At 44.1% G+C, this 24,161-nt stretch overlaps 1 protein-coding gene across 1 annotated transcript; it reads right to left on the reverse strand.

Moving 5' to 3' along the window:
* Positions 1 to 4,855: 4,855 nt before the first annotated feature.
* HSDL2 (hydroxysteroid dehydrogenase like 2) lies at positions 4,856 to 23,740 on the reverse strand. The gene is made up of 11 exons (XM_065662752.1): positions 23,599 to 23,740; positions 20,520 to 20,683; positions 20,002 to 20,100; positions 19,781 to 19,895; positions 16,868 to 16,971; positions 15,744 to 15,842; positions 10,028 to 10,222; positions 7,901 to 7,972; positions 6,373 to 6,549; positions 5,784 to 5,912; positions 4,856 to 5,158 (listed from the first exon to the last, which is right to left on the reverse strand). Exons 1-11 carry the CDS (start codon positions 23,613 to 23,615, stop codon positions 5,046 to 5,048), a joined length of 1,284 nt encoding a protein of 427 aa, XP_065518824.1. The 5' UTR covers positions 23,616 to 23,740; the 3' UTR covers positions 4,856 to 5,045.
* Between the last annotated feature and the right edge of the window lie 421 nt (positions 23,741 to 24,161).

The following is a 24,161-nucleotide window of genomic DNA, read 5'->3' on the forward strand; positions in this document are numbered from 1 at the left end:
CGAGTGGCTGTTGTAGTGCTTAAAGGGATTCAACACACCTCCACATCCTCCAGAGTAGCTAGAAGCCTGTACTATACACTTCTTGTGTTTGCTGTAGTGTCTTTTAAACATTGTCATTAAATTAGCTTATAGAAGTTTATACAATGAGAGAAAAAAAAAAAACTTTGATGTGGGAAAGAAATTAAGTAATTGAAATCCTTCTTCCTTCCTGAAAACAAACACACTCCAGAGACAGTTGGTTCAATGGCAAGATGAGAGAAAGATTTCTGTGGAAGCAACTGGTATAGAAAAAAGCTCCATCACTCCGTTTCAACTATTAAATACTGAAGAGGAAAAAGCGCTTGAGGGGAAGGCGGCTGAATGTGGTGCCTAGGGGCTCCTCCTGCAGGTACTTCTGTGCAGAGCGGAAACATGCAGCTCTCTGTACAGGCACACCACCTCACTTACAAGGAGCTCGTTGCAGGCAAATGAGGCTTACCGTCCTAGCACTGCCACACTCGAGCCAAGTTCCTCCTTACTTGGGCTGAGTGGCTGGAGAGAGGCTGAAAGGAGGGTCGTACCTGAAGATCTTCTCAGCAAAATGTTTTTGCTTCCATCTGTCCAGAATTCCACCCTTGGGAAAGCAAGCAGCATGAAAGCTGTTCCACTTGCAAAGAATTCAGACAGCCCTTGGCCACTTCGGCTTGGTCATACATCATTCCCACAGAAGTCTGCAGCTCCATGTCAACAGGAGCTGCAGTGACAGTAGAATGACAGCTAATATTATGTCAACACACAAGGACTGCTTATGGCTTAGTATGATTACTGTTCAAGCCACTAAACCCATCTGCCTCAATTCTTACAGCGAGGTCAGCCCCACTGGGTGATTTCCCTTCCTGGCATCAGCTCACTGTGAAACCCAAATCCCTCTCAGGATGCTGCGCAAGATCTCTGCATGAAAGCTGGAGGGGGGAAAAGGCAAGCCAAAGGTGGAACTTGGTGGAAGATCTGCCAACCGTAGCATCAGGTGGGCAGCATGGCAGGGGCATGAGGAGCTTGCCATCAGGCACCAGAAGGAGGAGGAGATGATGTCTGAAGAGTTATGTGCAGATGTGGTTGTGCAGGGTTTATAAGGCAAGGGCTGACCCGGCAGTTACTGTGAAATGAGAGAGCCAGGGGAGGAGGAGAGGGAGGGAATGGGTATGGTTGGGCGAACAGAAGACAGACGATCCTGCCGCAGGCACTCTGATCAACCGAGGAGGCAGAATGTGGGATGGAGGCAAAGCTCTAGGCTTTGAGCAGCACCAGAGCAGAGTTCAGTTCAAAGCAGGCAGTGAAAGGGTATTGGAAACCTCCCATCTGCACAGATGACAAATGGGCATGTAGGAGCATCCAAAGGCCAGCAGGCTTGAACTGCATCATGGAAAACAAACCCCATACTGTGCTGCAGACAAATGTTGTTCCCTATAGCTCCTTACCGCTTAGTTTTTCAAGATAAAAAGGCTTCGTATTTGTGAAAAACATGTAGTCCAGCACCTCAGTGCCTCTGACTAGTTCTCAAGCAGGAGACATTCAAATTCTCTCATATTAGTTGTTTCCCAATGTGCAGTTCTGAGGAAAAGCAGCAGCCTCCACTAAGGAAGTGCAGCTGCAAATTCCTCTTTCCATTTGAGTTAGGACCTTATCTAATCTCAGGTTGGTTTGTATCCCTTAACCCAGCCACTTCACTCTCCTCACAGACATACCCACCTCTATGTGGGGCTGCCTGTCTGCTGTCCATCCTGCTGGGATAAGCAGCAGTGCACTGGTATTACTAACTTGAAAGTCTCTCCCCATATGCTTAGCTGTAGAATCGGATACCATCATCCCTTCAGATTGCACTCAAAAGTTTCCCAAAGGTTCTGTCTCTAGAACTCTCCACCCACTACAGTCTACCTCAAAACCAGGCCAAAACAATCAACAGCTGATAGTCACTTTCTCCAGGTCTAACACTCAAAACAGGCATTATTTGGTCTTTATTCTTTTTCCTGTAGTAGTTTCTGCTTCATAGAGAAGCGGAGCATACGCACTTCTTTATGGTGGCACCAGCCAGTAGGATGTGTGCGTCATTGCCCTGTCAGTTCCATGTTCAGTCTCCTCCAGAGGACTCTGGTTTCCAACACTGGATCTTCTTTCCTTCCTATTCCATGCCCTGGTGCACAACAGGGCTCCTGCTCTCCATCAGCTGGCAGGACTGTGTGGACTGACACTGTTCTGGAGTCAGCAGGTCAGCAGTCAGGGACAGATCAGTGACCAACCCAGCAGGATGGGAATGGTAAGCAGGCACTGCCCAGAGGAGACTGAAACCTTTGGGCATGACCCCATGAGACAGCAGCACTGTCAGCAGGAGCATGGGAAGGCAGTTAGACCTGCACAGTGGGCATGTGGCCATCATGGGGAGTGTATTTCGTGTCTTTTGGGGACACTGAACATGTATGTTAAGGGGCTGGTGCATCTGGCTTTGCAGGTGCTGTCACACAAAGCTGCAGACCACAGATACGCTTTTCCACTTAACAGACTGGGGACATGTGTGACCTGCAATCTTTACCAACCAAAGGGAAGAAAGAAAAAGTGGCTGGTTGCAGTGATGTAGGTTAATCCTCATAAAGTTACTTTAAAACACTGTGGAAGACAGCACCTTCTCTGTGACAGTTTGGGGCAAAAATTAATTAATGAGATTTCAATTTTCATTTACATTTTTGATGGGACAGGTGTGCAAGCTCAGGAATGCCGAATCCCAACTAGAAGGAAGTGCACCAGGAGGGCCAGAAGAGACCTGCTTGGATGGATAAGGAGCTGCAGAGGAAAATTCAAAGGAAAAAAGAGGCTTATAAAAAGTGGAAGCAAGGACAGGCGGCCTGGGAAGAATACAGGGATGTTGTCTGGGAAGCTAGGGACCAGGTTAGGAAAACTAAGGCCCAGTTAGAATTAGACTTGGCTAGGGATGTTCAAGATAACAGGAAGGGACTCTACAGGTACATAGCAAAAAAACAAAAACAGACTAGGGACAAAATAGGCCCCCTGAGGAAGCTTTCGGGAGAACTGGCTACACAGGATTTGGAGAAGGCTGAGGTTCTGAATGACTTCTTTGCCTCGGTCTTCACTGGCAAAGGCTCTGACCACACCAATTAAGTCTTGGAAGGCAGGGACTGTGAGAATGAAGACCTTGGGCCCACTGTAGGAGAGGATCTGGTTTAAGACCATCTTAAAAATCTGAACGTGCACAAGTCCGTGGGACCTGATGGAATCCATCCGTGGGTCCTGAAGGAGCTGGCGAATGAAGTTGCTAAGCCAGTGTCATCGTATTTGAAAAATCATGGCAGTCAGGTGAAGTTCCCGATGACTGGAAAAAGGGAAATGTAACCCCCATTTTCAAGAAGGGGAAAATGGAAGACCCGGGGAACTACAGACCAGTCAGTCTCACCTCTGTGCCTGGCAAAATCTTGGAGCAGATTCTCCTGGAAGGCATGCTAAGGCACATGAAAAACAACAAGGTGCTTGGTGACAGCCAGCATGGCTTCACTAAGGGGAAATCCTGCCTGACCAATGTGGTGGCCTTCTGTGATGGAGCTACAGAACTGATGGACAGGGGTAGAGCAGCTGATGTCATCTACCTGGACTTGTGCAAAGCGTTTGACACTGAATCACACGACATCCTTCTCTCTAAATTGGAGAGACATTAATTTGATAGGTGGACCACTCGGTGGATAAAGAACTGGCTGGATGGCCGCACACAAAGAGTTGTGGTCAATGGCTCAATGTCCGGCTGGAGACAAGTAATGAGTGGTGTCCCTCAGGGATCAGTGTTGGGACTGATCCTGTTCAACATCTTCATCGCTGACATGGACAGTGGGATTGAGTGCACCCTCAGCAAGTTTGCCGATGACACCAAGCTGTGTGGTCCGGTTGATACGCTGGAGGGAAGGGATGCCATCCAGAGGGACCTTGACACGCTTGTAAGGTGGGCTGATGCCAACCTTATGAAGTTCAACCATGCCAAGCGCAAGGTTCTGCACCTGGGTCAGAGCAATCCCAGGCACAGCTACAGGCTGGACAGAGAAGAGATTCAGAGCAGCCCTGAAGAGAAGGACTTGGGGGTGCTGGTCAACGAGAAAATGAACATGATCCAGCTTCAGTGTGCGCTCGCAGCCCAGAAAGCCAACCGTATCCTGGGCTGCATCAAAAGGAGCATGACCAGCAGGTCAAAGGAGGTGATCCTGCCCCTCTGCTCTCGTGAGACCTCACCTGGAGTATTGTGTGCAGTTCTGGTGTCCTCAACATAAAAAGGACATGGAACTGTTGGAACAAGTCCAGAGGAGGGCCACGAGGATGATCAGGGGACTGGAGCACCTCCCGTATGAAGACAGGCTGAGGAAGTTGGGGCTCTTCAGCCTGGAGAAGAGAAGGCTGCGCAGAGACCTCAAAGCAGCCTCCCAGCATCTGAAGCGGGGCTATAAGGATGCTGGGGAGGGACTCTTCATTAGCGACTGTAGTGACAGGACAAGGGGTAATGGGTTAAAACTCAAACAGGGGAAGTTTAGATTGGATATAAGGAGGAACTTCTTTACTGTAAGGGTGGTGAGGCACTGGAATAGGCTGCCCAGGGAGGTTGTCAGTGCTCCATCCCTGGCAGTGTTCAAGGCCAGGCTGGACGAAGCCTTGGGTGACATGGTTTAATGTGAGGTGTCCCTGCCCATGGCAGGGGGGTTGGAACAAGATGATCTTAAGGTCCTTTCCAACCCTAGCTATTCTATGATTCTAAAAAACTCACTTTAGGAGTCCTTCATTGATCCAGAGGAGCAGAAGTAAAGAAAACACCAACAAACTGAAACAGGTATTCTTGAGAAGGAATTTGTTTAATGAAAACCACCTTCTTGTCTAAATCAAATGGTAATTTCTTCTCTAAAAAAAAAATCTTACATTTTATCCATACTTACATTACATCAGAGAAAACCAAGGACTACCATTTTAAAATAGCATTGCACTTGTATATGAAAGGCCACAGCTCTGCCGGTAAGAGTTTCCACTCACAGTTTAGAGTTCAGCTGCATCAGCATCTTCTCAAGCTTTATTGCCAGTGCCATGTTACCTTTAATCCTTAATTTTCCTGTCATGAAAGCCAGGGTTGGCTTTAGTTTACCTAAGAAGAAGAAACAGAAGCATCAAAAAATTAGAAGAAACTGGTGACAACCTGTGCACAGAAATATATAACGCCACTACAGCGAGACCTAGCAGCTATACTGATACCAAGTCCTGCTGTTAAAGCAGTGCACACTTGGGAAACCAGTAAAAAACTTCTCTGGAGCCAGAAAAAACGCAGTAAGAGAGCCAAATTGCATCAGATGCGGCATGCTGTCATGTAAAAAAAATTATCAGATCATGACTGATTTTACGCGAGACAAGACCATACAACTTGGGTCTCTGAGCAGAGAACAAACCAGGTTACTTTCCTACCAAATTCAAGCAGCACACATTTAGGAAACACATACCAGAGATGTGCAGGGCAGAAGCCAACAGATTGACCTGACTCTTTCTGAAGCTACACTGGCTGCTAACGCTGCAACGTCTGGTGAGTAACAGCATATCAGCTTGTGTGCTCTTCCTGCTCACAGGACAGAAGAGTTCTGAAACACTGAGGAGTTTCAGCTGAGCCACAAGAAGTCCATGACACCTCCACACCAGGACCACAAAGCCCAGAGGCTGCCATTTGCCCATCAGCAGGTTTTCTGGGCACCACCACCCGGGCAAACACCCCTGTCACTCACCTGTGAACATTTTCACAAAGTCGGTACTGGACATGCTCATAACCACATCAGCCTTCAGAGGAGGCTCCCCAGAACCAGCGTTCCCTCCCTTGGTTTTCAGGTCAATGTACCAGGTGCCTCCTCCATCACCTGAACAGTGAGAAAGGAGGTGATGAGGCAGCAGAGCATAGCCCTCCCAGCTCCTCCCTGTCAAACAGCAGCTGCCATGCCAATCTGGAGCAGTTAGAGGACGGTGCTTGCACTGGCCATGCCTGCCCCATGTGCTGGCAGAGCCAGCCCCATGCAGGTGCCAGCAGCACCATGCTGCTGACAGAGCTGGTGGCAGCTGGTGCTTTCACCATGGCCTGTTAGTGCTCCCATCTATCATTTCCAGAACCCTGTGCATGGGGCAGAGCCACCCCAAGCATCCCAGGAGCAGCAGCAGCTCCCATGTGGGCCAGAACTGGACCCAAGGAGCATCCCATGGAAAGGAACAGAAGGTAGTCTGTGTTGGGATCAGCTGGAAGAGGCGAGCGCTGCCGTCTGGAAACACCCCATGCCTTCTGCTAGGAGTGTGAGCATGTGGAGGTTGTATGAGTGAGAGTCTTACCAGATAACTCAAACTGAAAGACACCTTGAGTGGTTCTCACATACTCTTCAGTTATTGCTCCCTGAATAACTCTGAATGTTTCTGCAACAGGACTCAGCAGCTTGGCTGCAGCAGATTCTGATCCTTCTTGATGGGATCCGCTTAATTTCTTTTCCTCCTTGAATGCTTGGGAACCACCTACAAGAAAGTGATTATTTTCCTCTTTCGAATGCAAAACATTTTAAAACTGCATGTAAAAACATGCACAGAAAACTTAATTTGAAAAACTTTGAGCTCCACAGTAAGGAAAATGAGTATTTTAGTATTGATACCGATAAAGGATGTTTTTTGCACCTGGGAACCTGAACAGGTGTACAGCACCAAGCATAATTCTGCAATATATTTCATTTCCTAGTACGTCAAAGAAAAGTGAAAATAAAACCAGAGAAAGATTATAATTCTGACTGTTCACAGACGCTTATGCAGCACACTGATTTCTAACACAATCCATACACTCCTGACAGCGCTCACATAAAATAAATCAGTGTCTTTAATAAACGCCACTTGCATCTCAAAATACTTCTGTTTTGTTTATCTTGCTAAGAACATGAGTATTTTCATTCATTCTTCTGCAAAGGCTTCTAAGCTGTAAATCCATTCACTGCTGCAATCAGCATTTTACTGTACAGCAGAGAACACATACATTTTACAACAAAGGATAGCATCTGCCATGTACAAGGCTGATCAAGCTGAACAGCTTCTAAAAATGTTGCAGAGAGTCTCTTTGGTGTCTTCAGTATCAGAAACCCAGGTAAGACTATTCTGTGGCTCCCTACAAAGTAACCTGCACTATGAGGCCCAGGGAACCAACAAAATCTGTCCCTAGCAGAACAGTCTTAGCACAACTGCTCAAATGGCATTTCCAAGGGAAAGTGACTCTGTTTCAACCTTGCTCCTCTGCCCTTCTCTTATCCCTGTGCTGCCACTCCTGTGTGACTTGTTCAGCATTCTTGGTTGCCCTCCTACTTGACATACTGCAACTCTGAAAAACCAAAACCAGTGCTTTTCTGTAGAAGACTTTTCCATTTCATCTAAGGAATATTTAAGGTGTGTAAATGCACAAGTTTCATCTAAGAAGCAATGGAGGCTCTATGTTGTTCTCTTTAATATAAATTTAGCAAGGCAAATGAGACCCTCCTGCAAAATATGCCATCTGCTATTCAATTTTTTATTCTAGCAGTATTTTTCAATGATATTTATGCTACCACAATTCAGATGGTTAAGAGAAGACTTCTCAAAATAAGGCTCTGATTTTCTATCATGAAAGTCCTGCAGAAAGGAACTTTTTTTCTAAAAAGAACATTTTTTTTCCTAGCTTTAGGTACAGAGTGACTTCCATTAAATTTTACTCTCCAAATGATAAGAGGTTTTTGTCAAATAGCTTGAGTGGAGTCCCAGCTCTTGGGAAAAAAGAAAAGACATCTTGAAATAGCGAGAGCATTCAATATTGTCAGAAATTATGGACCTTTACACACAGTGCTTTCCTTACCATATCCTTCTTGTTTCCTGCCTATCATGTCAGTTTCAAGATCCAAGAAGAAGTCAGGCATCAGGGGGTGACCTAAAACAGAGGGAAACTGTAAGTCCAAGCAAAGGCAGACAGTACAAACAGGAATCCATTTCATATAGAACTACAGCAAAGTTGTTCAAGTAAATAAAGTACAATCTGAAGGAAAAGACATAGCACAAAATAACGTGCTTAGAGTTTGCTTCATTTAAAATCTGACCTAAAAGTTTCTTAAAGTTGCAATGAAAAATGTTTGAAGAAAAACCAAACCTATCTCACTAGCTGTTAAAACAGTTAAGATATACATCTACAGAGCAGGCACATTTTCTTTTCATTAAAAATTGGTAAATAATTCCTTAAATAGAAACCTGAAGGTGCAGAACTGCATGGGACCTAACAAGATGCACCCGCAGGTCCTGAGAAAACTGGTGTATGTACCGGTCAGGCCATTATGTATCATATTTGAGAAGTCATGGTAGACTGGTGAAGTTCCTGCTGACTGGAAAAGAGGAAACATAACCCCCATTTTTAAATAGGGAAAAAAGAAAGACCCAGGGAACTGCAGGCCAGTCAGTCTCACCACGGTGGCCAGCAAGATCTCGGAGCGGATCCTCCTGGAAACCATGCTAAAGCACATGGAAAATAAGGGGGTGACTAGTGACAGCCAACATGACTTCACTAAAGGCAAATCATGTCTGACAAATTTGGTGGCCCTCTATGATGGGGCCATGGCATTGGTAGATAAGGAAAGAGCAACTGACATTATCCACCTGGACTTGTGCAAGGTATTTGACACAGTCCACGCAACATCTTTGGCTCTAAACTGGAGAGGAATTGATTTGACTATTACAATTCCTTATCCACTGAGATGGACCACTTGGTAAATAAGGAACTGGCTGGATAGTCACTCTCAAAGAGTTGTGGTCAATCGGCTCAAGGTCCACTTGGAGATCAGTGACAACTGGTGTCCCTCAGGGATCGGTGCTGGGATCAACACTGTTCAACATCTTTGTTGGTGACATCGACTGTGGGATTGATGCACTCTAAACAAGTTTGGTAACAACACCAAGCTGTGTGGTACTGTCAATGTGCTGGAGGGAAGAGATGCCATCCAGGGGGACCCTGACACACTTGAGAGGTGGCCAATGCCAACCTCATGAAGTTCAAGAAGGCCAAGTGTAAGGCCCTGCATCTACACTGGAGTAATCCCAAGCATAGCTAATGGCTGGGTGGAGAATGAGTTAACAGCTGCCTTGAGAAGGACCTACAGGGGACCTACAAGAAGTTTGGAGAGGAACTTTTTCAAGGGGGAATGGCTTTAAGCTGACAGAGGGGAGACTGAGATCAGACATTAGGTAGAAAGTTTTCACTGTGGGGGTGATGAGGCACTGGCACAAGTTGCCCAGAGAAGCTGTGGCTGCCCATCCCCGTCAGTGTTCAAGGCCAGGTTGGACAAGACTTTGAGCAACCTGGTCTAGTTGAAGGTGTCCCTGCCCATGGTAGGGGGCTGGAGCTAGATGAGCTTTAAGGTCCCTTCCAACCCAAACCATTCTATGACAATTTTTTAATTTATTAAGATTTTATGGTTAGACTCTCAATGAAGCAAAGCAACTCTTTACAAACTGATTAGTTCAGAAGACAGGCTTAGAAAGTTGGGGCTGTTCAGCCTGGAGAAGAGAAGGCTGCGTGGAGACCTCATAGCAGCCTTCCCATATCTGAAGGGGGCCTACAAGGATGCTCAGGAGGGACTTTTCATTAGGGACTGCAGTGACAGGTTAAAACTTAAACAGGGGAAGTTTAGATTGGATATAAAGGAAGAAGGTCTTTACTATAAGGGTGGTGAGTCACTGGAACGGGTTGCCCAAGGAAGTTGTGAATGCTCCATCCCTGCAGTGTTCAAGGCCAGGCTGGACAGAGGCTTGGGTGACATGGTTTAGTGTGAGGTGTCCCTGCCCATGGCAGGGGGGTTGGAACTTGATGATCTTAAGGTCCTTTCCAACCCTAACTATTCTATGATTAAGAGCCCCTATAAACAAAACTATGTTAGTATTCTACATATCACCTTCCCTCCTTCCTGAACTTACATCTCATCTTAAAGATGTGCATTACCTGGTGCAATTGCATAGACATCAAAATCCTTAACTCCTTCTTCTCTCAACAGAGCTTCATCAATAATGAAGTTTCCAGTGAAACTTTTTGGTTTCGTTAAAATACAATATGCAGCATCTGCAATGATGTCTGTTTTTCTGCATTGTTTTTCTATTCCAGATCCTCCTAGCATATCCATAGCGGCTGTATGTATGGCTAGAAAGTTTGGAGGATAAAAAAAAACAAAGCTTTAACAGTGACGACATGAAATGCCCATTTCTCTGGCAAGCATGCAGACTTTGTTTTCCTTTCATGCAAAAGACTGTATCAAGATAAAGCTGTGAAATACTAGCAACCAACAAATCATTCTCTAAAACCACCAGTAAAACCCAAGAAAACTATTAAAGGAACCAAAAAGAGGAATAACGAGCAAAACAATTTATGAAATTCCCTCTATCCCTTTACCAGTGAACCCCCCTGGACTTCCTACAGGTTATTCTGGACACAAAAAACTAACAGAACAACTATTTTTCTCAAAGTGAATGTATGGCACATCAGTCATTAAGGGATCTTTCCTTTGGTGATCATCACACTGAAAATCTTGATGCTTAATTTTAACAATGTAATAACTCTCACGAAATAACAAACTGTTTCTCTAAGGTTAATGACAAACCAAAAAGCAAAATTTCAAGTAACTTGTTCGTATTCCACATAAAGGCTGTTTGGCACAATACAATCCAGATCTCCTAAACTTCTGGTTGTTTTATTAACCAATTCTAAGTTCTGCACCATTCCACTACTCTTTGTTATGCTTCCCCCAAAGATGCTACTAACACTGTGGCATGTTCCAGTTCAAGCCTGTCATTTGCTCTTCCAGGTTGAAGTATCTGTCCCATTTTTCTTTCATCCTGTTCCACAGAGCGGCTGTTTCATTGTAGCTTTTGGCATTTGCCATGTTACTTACTGTTTTCTCCTCATACAGTTCTGCTTTGAGACTTTTTTCCCATCTGCTAGCCAAGACTCAACACTCTGCCCCAAGTTTTGGGACAAATTTGCAAACCCTCTCCTACAACTGCTGCTGGCAGGTCCTTGGAGTAGAAGGGTAAACCTGACTTCAAATCACTTCTGTCCTCCTTCCAGTATTTCCAACTCCACACAGTAACCGCAGCTCTGATTCAGAAATGATCCCAGCATCCTTTAAAAAGCAAAGAACAGGCATTGTGCAGGACACATTCATCTGAGCTGGATCATTCAACTTCCAGAGTAGGAACTGGTAAAAATGACAGCAGTCTTCAATGCTAGCCAGGAGATTCCATCAAATGTTTTCTAGGAAAGTGCAAGAGCGGTAGTTGTCCTTGTGACTTCAGTATTTACTCTTCCGTGGTGTGGATTAGTTTCATTTACCTTTGACTAACCTCAGCTTCTCTTCTTTTCCAAATCAACTGAACTGCTACGAATACACACTCAAATAAAAAGCAGCAAATAGATGGACTAGTACATATTCCTAGGTCTCCCTGGGCCGCCTTCCCACTTTTAAGGATAGGAAATAAATTTGCCCTTCTTTGATCCTCTCAAATGTGATCTGTCCTCAAAGATGGTTGTTGGATTTTATTCATTAACTACCAAGAGTTCAGATAATGTTTCTGCCTAATACTCTGATGAAATTTACCAGGCTCTGTTGACCTGGATATATTCCACTAACCTGTTCACTTCTCCTCGCCATGCTTCTGCCACTTCTCTGTTAGCATCAACTACGATTCTTCTGAGCACAGTGAACCTATGTGCACATACTGAATCAAAAAGGTTTTAAACTATGAGGTACTGCCTCATAGTCCAGCTGCCCATCATTCCACCTATTTTATATAAAGTGCTTTATATGAAGATAAATGGAAAGTTCCCAGCATCTCATTACCAGCATACCTTCACATGTTTCAAGAATCGGATTAATCAACAAATACTGGCACACATACTAGCACTGAGGCTAATCACACTTGTATGAGATTATAGTGGATTTTTTAATAAAGAAATTTGCAACTGTATTTTAGATACCATGGAAGACTGTGTCTCTATCTCTCTGGTGACCTCATGAAGTAGTTAACTTTGTCATTTTTGGAAGATAAACCTTTTGAAAGAACATTTTTCTGTACTGGAGAATTTGCACATCATTATACTCTTTCATACCTGAGGGCACTTCAGTTTTCAAGGAGGCATCAATGATTTAAATTCCGAGAGCTCATCTAATGTTTCTAACAGTCTTGAACCAAATGAGCAAGAATGGATTCAGCAAATACAAAGCTCTATCTGCATATCTTTGGTTTTATAGAAAGCTTAATTACTTTTTAAATTACTTTGCAGCATCCCACATAGAGAAATCACTATTTTAAAACCGTATTTATTAGAATATACTGTTGTCATTTGTAAACTGAATCTTCCTGCACTTCTAAGCCTCATGTTCTGCATGTTCCTGGGGGAAGCAAGTATGAGCAGCACTCTATAACAAGTGCCAACTTCTGCCGTGTTAAACTCTTTCTTGTTTCAGCAGGTACACAGTGGCACTCTAATGCACAAGAGAAAGAAGCTTTTCTTTGGTTTGGCTTTTCCCTCAATAAGAACGTCAGATTTTGTATAAGTTCCTTTAATACCAGACTGTATCTGGGACACTGGTACTACTACTGACATTTGGAGTGCTACAGCATATGCAAACATGGGAAAGAAATCATGTATTCAACTATGCAACATAAGACTTAATGTAACTTCTGCCTGCAAAGTTAGCCATCCTTCTGAAGAATTCTTCACTGTGAGTGGGGGGACAAATTCTCCTAGGTTCCGTTTTCCCTTGCCATGGAAAACATGATGCTCAATTAATCAGATGGGTGGGGGAAAACACCTACATTGTAAAATGAAGATTCAGTATAACCAACTGGTCACTGCAGGAAGATAGCTTCCTGCTATCAACACTTCCAGCTTTCAACACTACACTGGGACCCATAAAACCACCAACTCACTTCCACAATAGCAGTGGATGTTTTCTACAGCATATCCAGAATCATAGAGAGAAGGTGTTTAAGAATCAGAAAGCTGTGAAGGGTGCAGATAATGTGCCTATACAGCTTGTAAATATGTGCATTTACGAGACACAGGCAATCTTGTAACACCTTTTTGCATTAGAAAAGAAGGCAAATTAGTAATGTTGTCTGTAGCTTGATACCACATCTCTGTCTGAATGACTCTACATCAATTCCTTTCCTATCCCTAACTCCCATATACAATTTACATTGCTTAATCAGCGACAAAAAAAACCCCACAAAATGGTAGGTTTTTACCTCTGCTAATGGAAAACCAAATTACTCCTACATATAAGATTCTGAGGAAATACAAAACTCATTTAGCAGTGGCATTATAGGGACAAGTCAGATGGAATGGACATGAGGTCTAGTGAATAAAGGCTTTAAAAAACAAGTTTCATGGCTCTATTCCAGATAACAAAGAGCTTGGGAAATCTCCACTGAAACTTTTCTGAGGTTTTCCTGGAGCACTCAAGAAGCAAGTTATGTGAAAACAAGCATGTCTTTCTTCCATCTCCTTCAGAAACGGAAAAATACACCAGATCCAAAACCTGAAGCGCGAGCTTTCACCCCGCTGCCAGAGGCAATCCAAACCCTGAAGTAAGATGTGCAGTTGCCTTCAACACATCAAATACTAAGATTTTATCGTCTTCAAATTAGACAGTATAGGTTTTGTGATGATGTGGTTATCATAAATGATACAACTAGCATTACAAAATTCAATCCCTTATCAAAATATTTCTATGGATAAAAATGATGGTGTAAGCAGGATTATGACGCATCCATTTCCTGGGAGAATTTAGGATGCAGGCATCCAGACCTATGAAGAGGGACCAAGTCTGTCAAAGATACTAATCCAAGTGTTCAACTGAGTATTCCCTAAAGCATTTAAGCAAAGAAACTCAGCTGATTTTATTTGAAATAATTAGGTTTTGCTCATATTCCTCACTTCAAAGAAAGCAAATCATAGAGTTCTAGGTCACACTAGAAGTTAAAAGGGGCCTGCAACTCCTAACAGGAAAACATGGAAAAGTGTCTGGCGACAAACAGTTCTCACACTGGAGCTCCAGGCACAGAAGAGGATCTTGCTTCATGTTTCATTTCTTCTTCCTTGGCAATCCCAAGGTTGGGCAGAGAAGAGATTCAGAGCAGCCCTGCGGAGAAGGGCTTGGGGGTGCTGGTCAATGAAAAAATGAACATGAGCCGGCTTCAGTGTGCGCTCGCAGCCCAGAAAGCCAACCGTATCCTGGGCTGCATCAAAAGCAGCGTGACCAGCAGGTCCAAGGTGGTGATCCTGCCCCTCTACTCTGCTCTTGTGAGACCCCACTTGGAGTATGGTGTGCAGTTCTGGTGTCCTCAACATAAGAAGGATATGGGACTGTTGGAACAAGTCCAGAGGAGGGCCACGAGGATCACCAGGGGACTGGAACACCTCCCATATGAAGAGAGGCTGAGAAAGTTGGGGCTGTTCAGCCTGGAGAAGAAAAGGCTGCATGGAGACCTCATAGCAGCCTTCCAGTATCTGAAAGGGGGCTACAAGGATGCTGGAGAGGGATTCTTCACTAGGTACTGTAGTGATAGGACAAGGGGTGATGCACTAGAATGGGCTGCGCATGGAAGTTGTGAATGCGCCACCCCTGGCAGTGTTCAAGGCCAGGTCGGACAGAGCCTTGGGTGACATGGTTCAGTGGGAGGTGTCCCTGCCCATGGCAGGGGAGTTGGAACTGGATGATCTTAAGGTGCTTTCCAACACTAACTATTCTATGATTCTGTAATTCTATTCCTTCTTCCCTCCCTCCCTCCACTAGGTAAGAGAATGAAGTGCTGTTGTAGTGTTTCATAGCACAGTGACTGGGCTCACACTATTAAAGGGCAGGATTACCCTTTCTTTGCTGATATTAACAGTATCATTTCTGTACAGAGATAAATTTGAGTTAAAGAGACTGGCCTCTTTGGCAAACAGCTGACCACATGTTTAACAACAGCTGTGATCCTAACTGACTCACTGACAACAAACTTAAGTTAATACAACATGGGAGCATCAGGTTCTTTTTCTTCTACAGAGCTCTTTAATTTCCTGATGCTTGCAAGCAGATGGTTCTGTGAATAATATTTTGCTTGCCCACTGTGCTCAAACTTCCAGGAACAGAATTACTTCTGCATTTACAGAGGCATATATCTTGCTAGTTTTACCTGTTTTGGCAATTTAACTAGCGAGGAATTCTTAACAGTATTACACAGACAAATATGTAATTCCTATCAATGAAAGCATGCTAGTACTGTTGTGATTTTGTTCAAACCAAAACTCCAAGTGCATGATAAAGAAGACACACAAACCATGAGACTACGCAGATGCTTCAGCCAACTGGAAGGGTTGAATGGGTTGCAAACGAGCGTTTGGATCAAAGTGGCAATGGTCTAGTGTGAACAACAAATGAAAACCAGCACCAGTGCAAGATGACAAATATGCATAAAAGAATATTCATGTTCTTATGCACATTCTTTGATACACAAAGAATATGCATAAGAAGTGCCTGGTCTCCTGAATCAGTTTGAGAAGTTTGAAGTATATTCAAGTCAAATAAAACATGCTGTAGAGGACAAAATATAGAAAGCCATTATTTTAGTACCATTACAAAGTAAAGTTAAAAAAAAAAAAAAAAAAAAATCACCTGTTTTAGGCCACAAAGCATTGACAGCAACTTCTCCTCTAAATTCTTCTGCCATTCCCAAGACGCACATGGACATCCCATATTTTGAAATGGTATAAGCTAAGACAAGAAATATAAAAAAAGAACATTATAGCGTATCAACGGAACTTCAATTGTGAAGGAAAAAAAGAACAAGAAAAAAAATTATTTTTGTCATAAGGAAAATTATGTTTTGGGGGACAAACCAGTATCTTCCTAGAGGCAAAATCTCTCCCTTCTCCCCAGCACCCCAGCAGACACAAGCTGTAGTTCGCCAGATTTTCACTATAAATAAAGTAAGAGCTAAGATAAGATGCTGTGGCAAAATAAAATGACTGAAGCCTAGCTGTATGGTGGTTTTGTTGTACTTTTTATACAGTACACTGACAAGAATGATGAATTTTTTAAGGTATCCTAAGGCATACTAGCTGCCAGCAACACAAGCTGTATCCTACGGAAAAAAAAAAAAAAAAAAAACACAGAAGGAAAAAATAAATTAAAAAAAAAGAAAATAAAAAAAAATATAAAATAAATAAAATAAATCTAAATCCTTGTCATCTACCTATTGTGAGATGGAAAACATTTCCAGGAAAGAACTGGGACTTGCTGGAAGATTTTAACATGACAAATGTCCAAAACTGAAAGGTTATTTTACAGTTTCAACATAAGAAACATTCATGTCAAGAAAAAATGGTGCTGCTTTCCAACTTCAAAATTAATTTCCATTTTAAAAGACAACATTCAGCTTTATTATATCAAATAAGAAGCTGAGTCAGTAAGAAAATAGATTTTAGATTTCATTCTCTATTTGGAACAGAAAATGTTTTCTGGTCTTCAGAATTTCCATGACAATGCACAGACTCTTACCTTGAAAATATTCTTGAAAATGTAAAGGATGTATTAGGCCATGAAGACTGCCATATGTTTTCCCATAAAATAGTTTATATATGTTAGGTACAAAATACTCTGAGGAACCATTAGGGCCACTCTGTATATAGTGCTAAAAATACAAGATCTAGAATTCTGGGCTGGCACTCCTGAATATTTCACCAAGTATTCATAAGGTTCTCAAAAAAGTAACAACAAAGGTTCCAAAAGCTACTCACCACAATGATTTTTGAACCACATGGGATTCAGATTCATAGGTGGGCTGAGGTTCAGGATATGGGGGTTCTTACTCTTTCTCAAGTGGGGAAGGCATGTTTTAGACCTGAAAGGTAGATTTAGACAAATCAGTCACCTCTTTTTTTATGGAACACCTATAATTACAGTAAAACCATACAAGTAGACCAGTATTTTCATTTTCATGAAAGTCCACCACTACACTGAGACCCTAACTGCATCACCTATTTAACTGATATAAACAAACAAAATCTGTCCTAGCTTACTCATCTCAGGCCTAGTATTCATTCCAGCTAATGGGACCACATTCTCCAAATAGTGCAGCAGCATCTACTAAAGCTGATTTTTCAGATGCTCAGAAGCCACAACCTCTTTATAATAGTTTTGATAGGGACAACAAAACACTAAGAGGCAACAAGTGAAATTAACAGAGCACCACTGAGTCATATTCTCTTCTGATCCCGTATCTATTTCTCCTTTAAAACCATGATAAATAAATACTATTTTATAGCTACTACAAGTATTCCAAGCAAAACTGTAAACCTATTATCTGCTGACTGGACAAGTCACTATTTCATTCTAGTCAGAACTTACACACTTTCACACAGATGTGTAAAACATAACCATCATTTGGCTTCACTTGTAGCACTGAGGCAAATGTTTGCATTTCAAAGGGAGAACAGCAACACATTAGTGACCTACTCTTTACACACTTCACCAGGACCCATGCATACTGTCAGCCACAGCAGGAATACCTTCAACTGCAAAATCATTACAGTAAATTATTTACTACCTGATTAAACATTCTGGGGTTTTAACTCCCTTCAGTGTCAGTGTGAGAGGTTCAATAAGACACATCTCAATTTCCTAATGTACACGAACCAAGAATACGTCAACAGGTATATTCTGTAAGATGGGACATCCTCCCTACCTTATTCCACTCAGACAAAAAATCCACACTTCTTTTATTTTTTAGCTATTGTAACTTATTAAACATTATTTGAAAACAGATCTCTACAAACTACAGAGGCAACATACAAAGCAAGAGGAAGAAAAGGTTGAAGTCACAGAATGGTCTGGGTTGGAAAGTACCTTAAGATCTATTTCCAACCCCCCTGCCATGGTCACGGATGCCTCACACTAAACCATGTCACCCAAGTCTCTGTCCAACCGGGCCTTGAACACCGCCAGGGATTTGCAACTTCCTTGGGCACCCTGTTCCAGCGCCTCACCACCCTCCCAGTAAAGAATTTCTTCCGTATGTCTAACCTAAACTTCCCCTGTTTCAGTTTTAACCCATTACCCCTTGTCCTATCACTACAGTCCCTAATGAAGAGTCCCTCTCCAGCATCCTTGCAGGCCCCTTCAGATACTGGAAGGCTGCTATGAGGTTTCCGTGCAGTTTCTTTTCTCCAAGCTGAACAGCTCCAACTTTCTCAGCCTGTCTTCATATAGGAGCTGCTCCAGTCCCCTGATCGTCCTCATGCCCCTCCTCTGGACTTGTTCCAACAAATGCTTCACTAGGTCTTCCCAATTGACAATTTATTCCCAAATAAAAGCAATGACAAAAGACCATTTTAACTTCCCTTGAGAGGTATTAGTATTTCATATACTCTTCCATTCACAGCAACACAGTCATCTTTTTGATCTTTTTAAGGTAAAGTTAGGTCCCCTCCAACCCAAACCATTCATTCTATGAGTCTGTGAGAGTAGCAGCTAAAGAAAATATGACTTAAAGAACCCTGCATCAACTGTGAACAGATAAATGTGCCATCAAGGAAGTGACTGTCGCTGTTGGGCAGTGAGTGACAGCCTGCCACTGGCCATACAGTGGAACCCATTCATAGATTTCACAAGAGATACCATAGAGTGTTTTCTGGAATGCCAAGCTCCAAAACCAATTTTCCTTTCTGAGCACAGAACTGCTTGCACATACAGGCTTTCAAAAGTAGAAATCACAGGGTGGAAGCAGGAATACCGCTCTCCAAGCAGTTTTTCTTCCACCCTCCTCTCTCCATATTAACTACATGCAATGTCTCTCTAATTAAGAAAGCTTCTATTTATGTGTCGTTTTACACTATTCTAATAGCAAATAGCTTCACTGATTCTTAGCAACATAATATTAAGGAATATAATCATATCTGACAACCAGATTTATCTGCACAAAGGGGAACAACATTCTTCTAGGTAAAATCCTGATACAAAAGCTTCTGATCACATCAAACAGCTATTCAGAATTTAGAGATTCTGCATCATCCTAAGGGTCTGTGTTTGTTGTTATTAATACAACCCCATCAAAATCAATGTTTTCAGTTTAAAACAGAGCAATTTTGAATTACATCCTGTAAATCTGAAGATGATCCCACCTACTGAATCGATTTCAAAAAATGAGCAAAGGAACTGTGAAATCAAACCTTGGTGCATTAATTTAAATAGACAATACAACTGGTTAGCTGAATGTAGGCAGGGAACACTTTAGATTGTTTAGTTAAACCTTTAATGGTTCTCTTGTAACTATGGGAAGTTGTACCACGTCTGTGAAGATAACAAAGAAAGCCAGCAAACAAGATACTACACATAAGCAAAGAGTTAGTCGTTTTGCTGGACTTGAAAGAGCAGACACCATTTAGCAAGGCCAAGCTGCACCTCTGTTTGAAATAACTAGTTTCTGCTTTCTACCTGCATGGCGGGGCTTGTGAACACTTAATTATTGCAATTTGCAATTAATTTTTGGAAATATTATTTTCAAATCAGTTGGCCAATAAATGAGCAATTTCTGCTGAGTGCACAGAGAATACTTGCTCTCCAACTCTAGGGCAGCAAGACAGCTACATAATTTCTTAGAGAAACTGAGGTATACATTTTGCTACAATTTGCTTCCTTCTCTCAGCACTTACGTAAGGTAAGTTCCTCGTACATTGACATCCATCATAAGATTGACCTTCTTCGTTTCTGTTTCCAAAGTGCCAGTCAAAGAGATGGCGCTTGCATTGTTCACCAAAATATCAATCCCTGGTTTTAAAAGAAGCCATTTCACATTAGCATTTAAAGACAAAAGCAGGCTGTTCTTTTCTGTCTGAGCACTGCCTGTTAATGTCCACCCCACACCTTAGTGTACCTCCAAAAGTCTTCACAGCTTTCTCCACAGCATTAATAATCTGCTGTTCCTCCCTCACGTTAACGACGCATGGCAAAGCCTTTCCTCCAGCCGCTTCAACTGCACAATTAAAAAATTAAAGATTTAAAGAATGGCTCTCAGATGGAACAAATGGCATGAAACTACTGAAAATCTCTCAATGACACGCTTCAAGAAGGCATTGAAAATTGCACTCACAAATTGCCACCTTTTTACATATTGCATAAATAATAGGGAAGCCAAGCCCAAACCTTAACACTGAGAATGTGTATGGTTCACACATACATCTCAATTAACACAGCACTTTCACATCTATACACATACATCTTCATTACAGTAACATTTTGATAACTCCCAGCATTCCTGGAGGGCAAGAGAGGCACTAGGCTTATTCTATTAAAGGTGAATTGGAGCTAAGACAGTCTATTCAGTTTTCCACTCAGGTACAACAATTAAGCCAGGGCCAGCACCTGAAGCCCTCCTCATTTGTTACAACTTACTCTCTGCTGCAGCAGTGTAGATAGTCCCTGAAAGAGTCGGATGGGGCTCAGCTGTCTTGGCTGCTATCACGATGTTTGCACCATCCTTGGCAGCTTTCAGAGCAATGGCTTTGCCGATGCCACGGCTTGCGCCTGTGATGAAGAGCGTGCATCCTGCTAGTTTCCTAAAGACGAAGGGGGAGAGCAAAGCAAAACTTGTAAATCATTGACTTTTAGCAAAAGTAATTAGCAGAGTCTTCAAACCAAATACCTTCATCATTTTACTAGGAAAACAGCCTCTAAGTACAAAAGAAATGGCTACCACATAGCAAAGTACAGTTTTGCATTTGCATTGAGGGCAAAACCACTCCCCAAATCTGCAATCACCACAAGGCAAGAAGGTTACACAGGTCACTCAATTACACTTCTCACTGTTCACAACAGAGCTGCTACATTCTCCAACAACGGAAAATGAGTAAGCTGTAAAAATGAAATGCTGCTTTCTAATGAGACAGCACACCTCTGTAATTTACTAGTCACTGCCCTCTAAACACAAAACCTGCTGCCTCCATGTGGTATAAAGTTCAAGTCCAGAACCACAATGCCAATGCAGGGTGCCACACACAAGTGCCAAAACCCCCCATTTTCAGAAATGGTAATTCCTTCTTTTAAAGGTTTAGCACTAAATTCAACCACTTCCTGGTAAGGACGCGACAAAATGCCACGGGGGTGGACTACAAGAGGTTCAGAAGTTACTCAGGGGATCCCGACAGACTAGGTGAACAGAAGCCTTGTGAAATTCAACCAGAACAGGGGTACAGTCCTGTGCCTGGGACGAAAAGTCCCTGCAAGGATACAGAATGGGACAGAACGGCTAAGGAGCCCTCTCAGGAAAAGGCCTTGGGCAACTGGCAGAGAACAATTTGGGCATGAGACAGCAGTGTGCTGGCTAACAGAGGCTGGCAGCAACCTGGGCTACAAGAACATCATAACCAGAAGGTGGATGGAAGGGATTATGGCCCTCTGTTTGGCACTTAAAAGATCACATTTACACCCCATAATGAGCTTTGGGTCCCTCAATAGAAGTTATATGCTGACAAACAGGAGCAGGTTCTGCCAGTGGGAGACAGAGACGGCCAGAGGCTCAGCACTTGTGTGACATGCCCAGTTCAGCCTGGAAAGCAGCTTTGGGGGAAAGCAGCAGAAGTCCCCCAATACGACAGGAGATGGAACCGAACAAAAATGCTGTGGTGCAGTGCAGGAGGATGAGAGACAACAGGCCCTTTCAAACTGGAAGAAAGGATTGAACTGCAGAGGTTTGGACTGTCTTCCCCAGCATGAGAGTCAGGCAACAAAGCAGTAAAGAGCTGCCACCAGCCTTGGAGGTTTCTAAGACCAAAACAGCCAGCCTTGAGCTGTCTGACCTCTCCCAACTGACCTGTGTTTCTTCAAGAGGCAGGGCTGGAGACCTCTCAAGGTCCCTTCCAACTGTATCTATCCAGTGATGAAATCTGGAAGAGTCCACCCAAAGGTTCAATTCCTTTCCTGAAATTATTACCCTATTCAAAATGTCAAGGAACACTACTCACTCCAGTTACACTCTCTAGTTTTCCTCTCCAACCTTTCCTACACTATCTGGCTATCACCCTCAAATTTCCTTTTTTCTTGGCACAAACTGCATGCCCAGCCTATAGAAGCCTCTTCCTCCCCTAGACTTACAATCACCACTGACTACACACCCTCTCTGGAGCTCCTTTCCTTCAATTCTAGCTCCACAATCTCCAATTCTGTCTCTACAGCACACAGAAACAGTGTTCACCAAAATAAGCAATGTCCTCCTAACAGGAAAAATTAATTCTCATCCCTTTTGAAACACTGAGCTGACTTGATACCTTCTCACACACCCCTTTTATACCTTTTTGTGTCAAAAAAAAAACACCAACCCAAAACATTCTTTCTTCTTCCTTCGTTTTACTTCTAATCCTGTCTTACTCCAGAACTTTTATTCATCCTCTGCAAACTGGTGTGAAAGCATCCTCCCAGCCAGCTACACTAACCTCTCTTAAAATACTTATTCAGTGTTCCCAAATGAACTGCCCAGAATTTGAAGCACTTTACTCTCCTGAGGAAGTTATGTTCACAATACTTACTGCTCCAATACTTCACGAGTTTTAAACCTATGTTTGCCTAAAATTGCTTATGCCCTGTATTGTGAAGGTTGCATCATCATTGTTTCCACCGTAGCTGGTTAAATTCACCTCTGTGCCCTGCGGTCTCAGGGATCTTGGAAAACAAGAGAGGCAAGTTCCTTCCTCACAAAGCACGAGTGCTGATACAGAAACCTGCAGTTCACATCAGAGATGCTTTTTGCCACTTGCTTACACATACATTAGGAATTTAATGAGCAATCCTGTTTATAACATACAGGTGCAAGTAATACTATCTTATCTTCCCGGCTGTTAGCAGTGCTGGCTCTGAAAAGCCAAAGGGCAGGAAATGCCTTTAAATTCAGATCCTACAGTGGAAGCAAATTTGATTGCAGGTAAAAAGGTACTGGCTTAGAAGGAGAATGACAAGGGAAGAGGGAATAAAAGAGAGAGAGCTTAATACCTATAAAAACACAGTTACACTACCTAACTTGGATGCAAGCCCTCCGACAGCTATTCCTCCGGCAAACCGCTCCGCCCAAGGACACCACTAACGATCCTCACCAACGCTTCCAGGCCCTCTGCGAGCCCCTCCCTGCCCCGTGCCTCCTGGACCCGCTTCCAGACCCCCCGCTGCGCGGAGCCCCCGACCCGCTCCGCCGGCGTGCTCGCCCCTCGCCGGCCTCGGAACGGGGCCGGGGTCCGGCGGGGCCCGCGGCGTGAGAGACGGGCGCTCGCAGGCCCGGGGAAGCGCAGCCCACAACCGAAGCTCAGCTCGCCCCCCCCACCCTGAGAGGCTTTCGGTGTCGGGACAGAGCCGGCTTCCACCTCAGCCTCCCCTCCCTCCCCGCGGGTCTGCCCGACGCCGCCTGAGGAGCGAGAACCGGCGGCCGGGGCCGAGGGGAAGCAGTGTCCCGCGGCGAAGGCGCTGACGGGAGCTGCGGGCGCCTTACCCTGTGTTGGGCAGCATGGCGGCGAAGAACGGGCCCGGGACAGCCGACGGGCCCTCTTCGGTTCGCGCAGCCGCCCGGACGGCAAGGGGCGGAGCGGTCGGGCAAAGGTGAAGGGCAACGCAAGGCACGCCAGGCCCTGTGGCCGGGCAGGGCGGCCGGCCCTGGGGCAGAGGGGCGGGCCGGGGGGCGGAGCGGGGCGGCCGTGGCGGGACCGGTGTGTGAGTGAGGCTGCCAGGAGGGCAGGGGCGGGTTCGTCGTAGACCGACCTGAGACCAGACAGGGGCGTCCATGGCGTGATACAAATGGTGTTGGGGGCTCACAGCACCCTTTAGTTCTGTGCTGAGCGTACGAAGTTTTACTTTGATCTGAACTCCGCTCTGGAGCTTTGAACAGGAACAAGTAATAGCACTCTTCCCTCTCACTCTGCCTCCTCAGTTGATCTGAGCGCCCGTGCCAGGATCGTCCTGTCTTCTGCTGGCCCAACCGTGGCCATCCCTCATCTCCTCTCCCGGCCCCTCTCTTACCTCACAGTAACTGCGGGGTCAGCCCTCGCTAACACGTCC

The sequence above is a fragment of the Lathamus discolor genome, chromosome Z (assembly GCF_037157495.1).
Source record: "Lathamus discolor isolate bLatDis1 chromosome Z, bLatDis1.hap1, whole genome shotgun sequence".
In the NCBI taxonomy this organism is placed as follows: Eukaryota; Metazoa; Chordata; class Aves; order Psittaciformes; family Psittacidae; genus Lathamus; species Lathamus discolor.

What these genes read in the sequence shown, in the direction of transcription:
- HSDL2 (XM_065662752.1), bottom strand. An exon ending in GTGGTTCAAAAATCATTGTG is followed by an intron (nt 15,843 to 16,867) that starts GTGAGTAGCTTT and finishes TTCTTGTCTTAG; the next exon opens with CTTATACCATTTCAAAATAT. An exon ending in TGTCTATGCAATTGCACCAG is followed by an intron (nt 7,973 to 10,027) that starts GTAATGCACATC and finishes CCTCTGTTTTAG; the next exon opens with GTCACCCCCTGATGCCTGAC.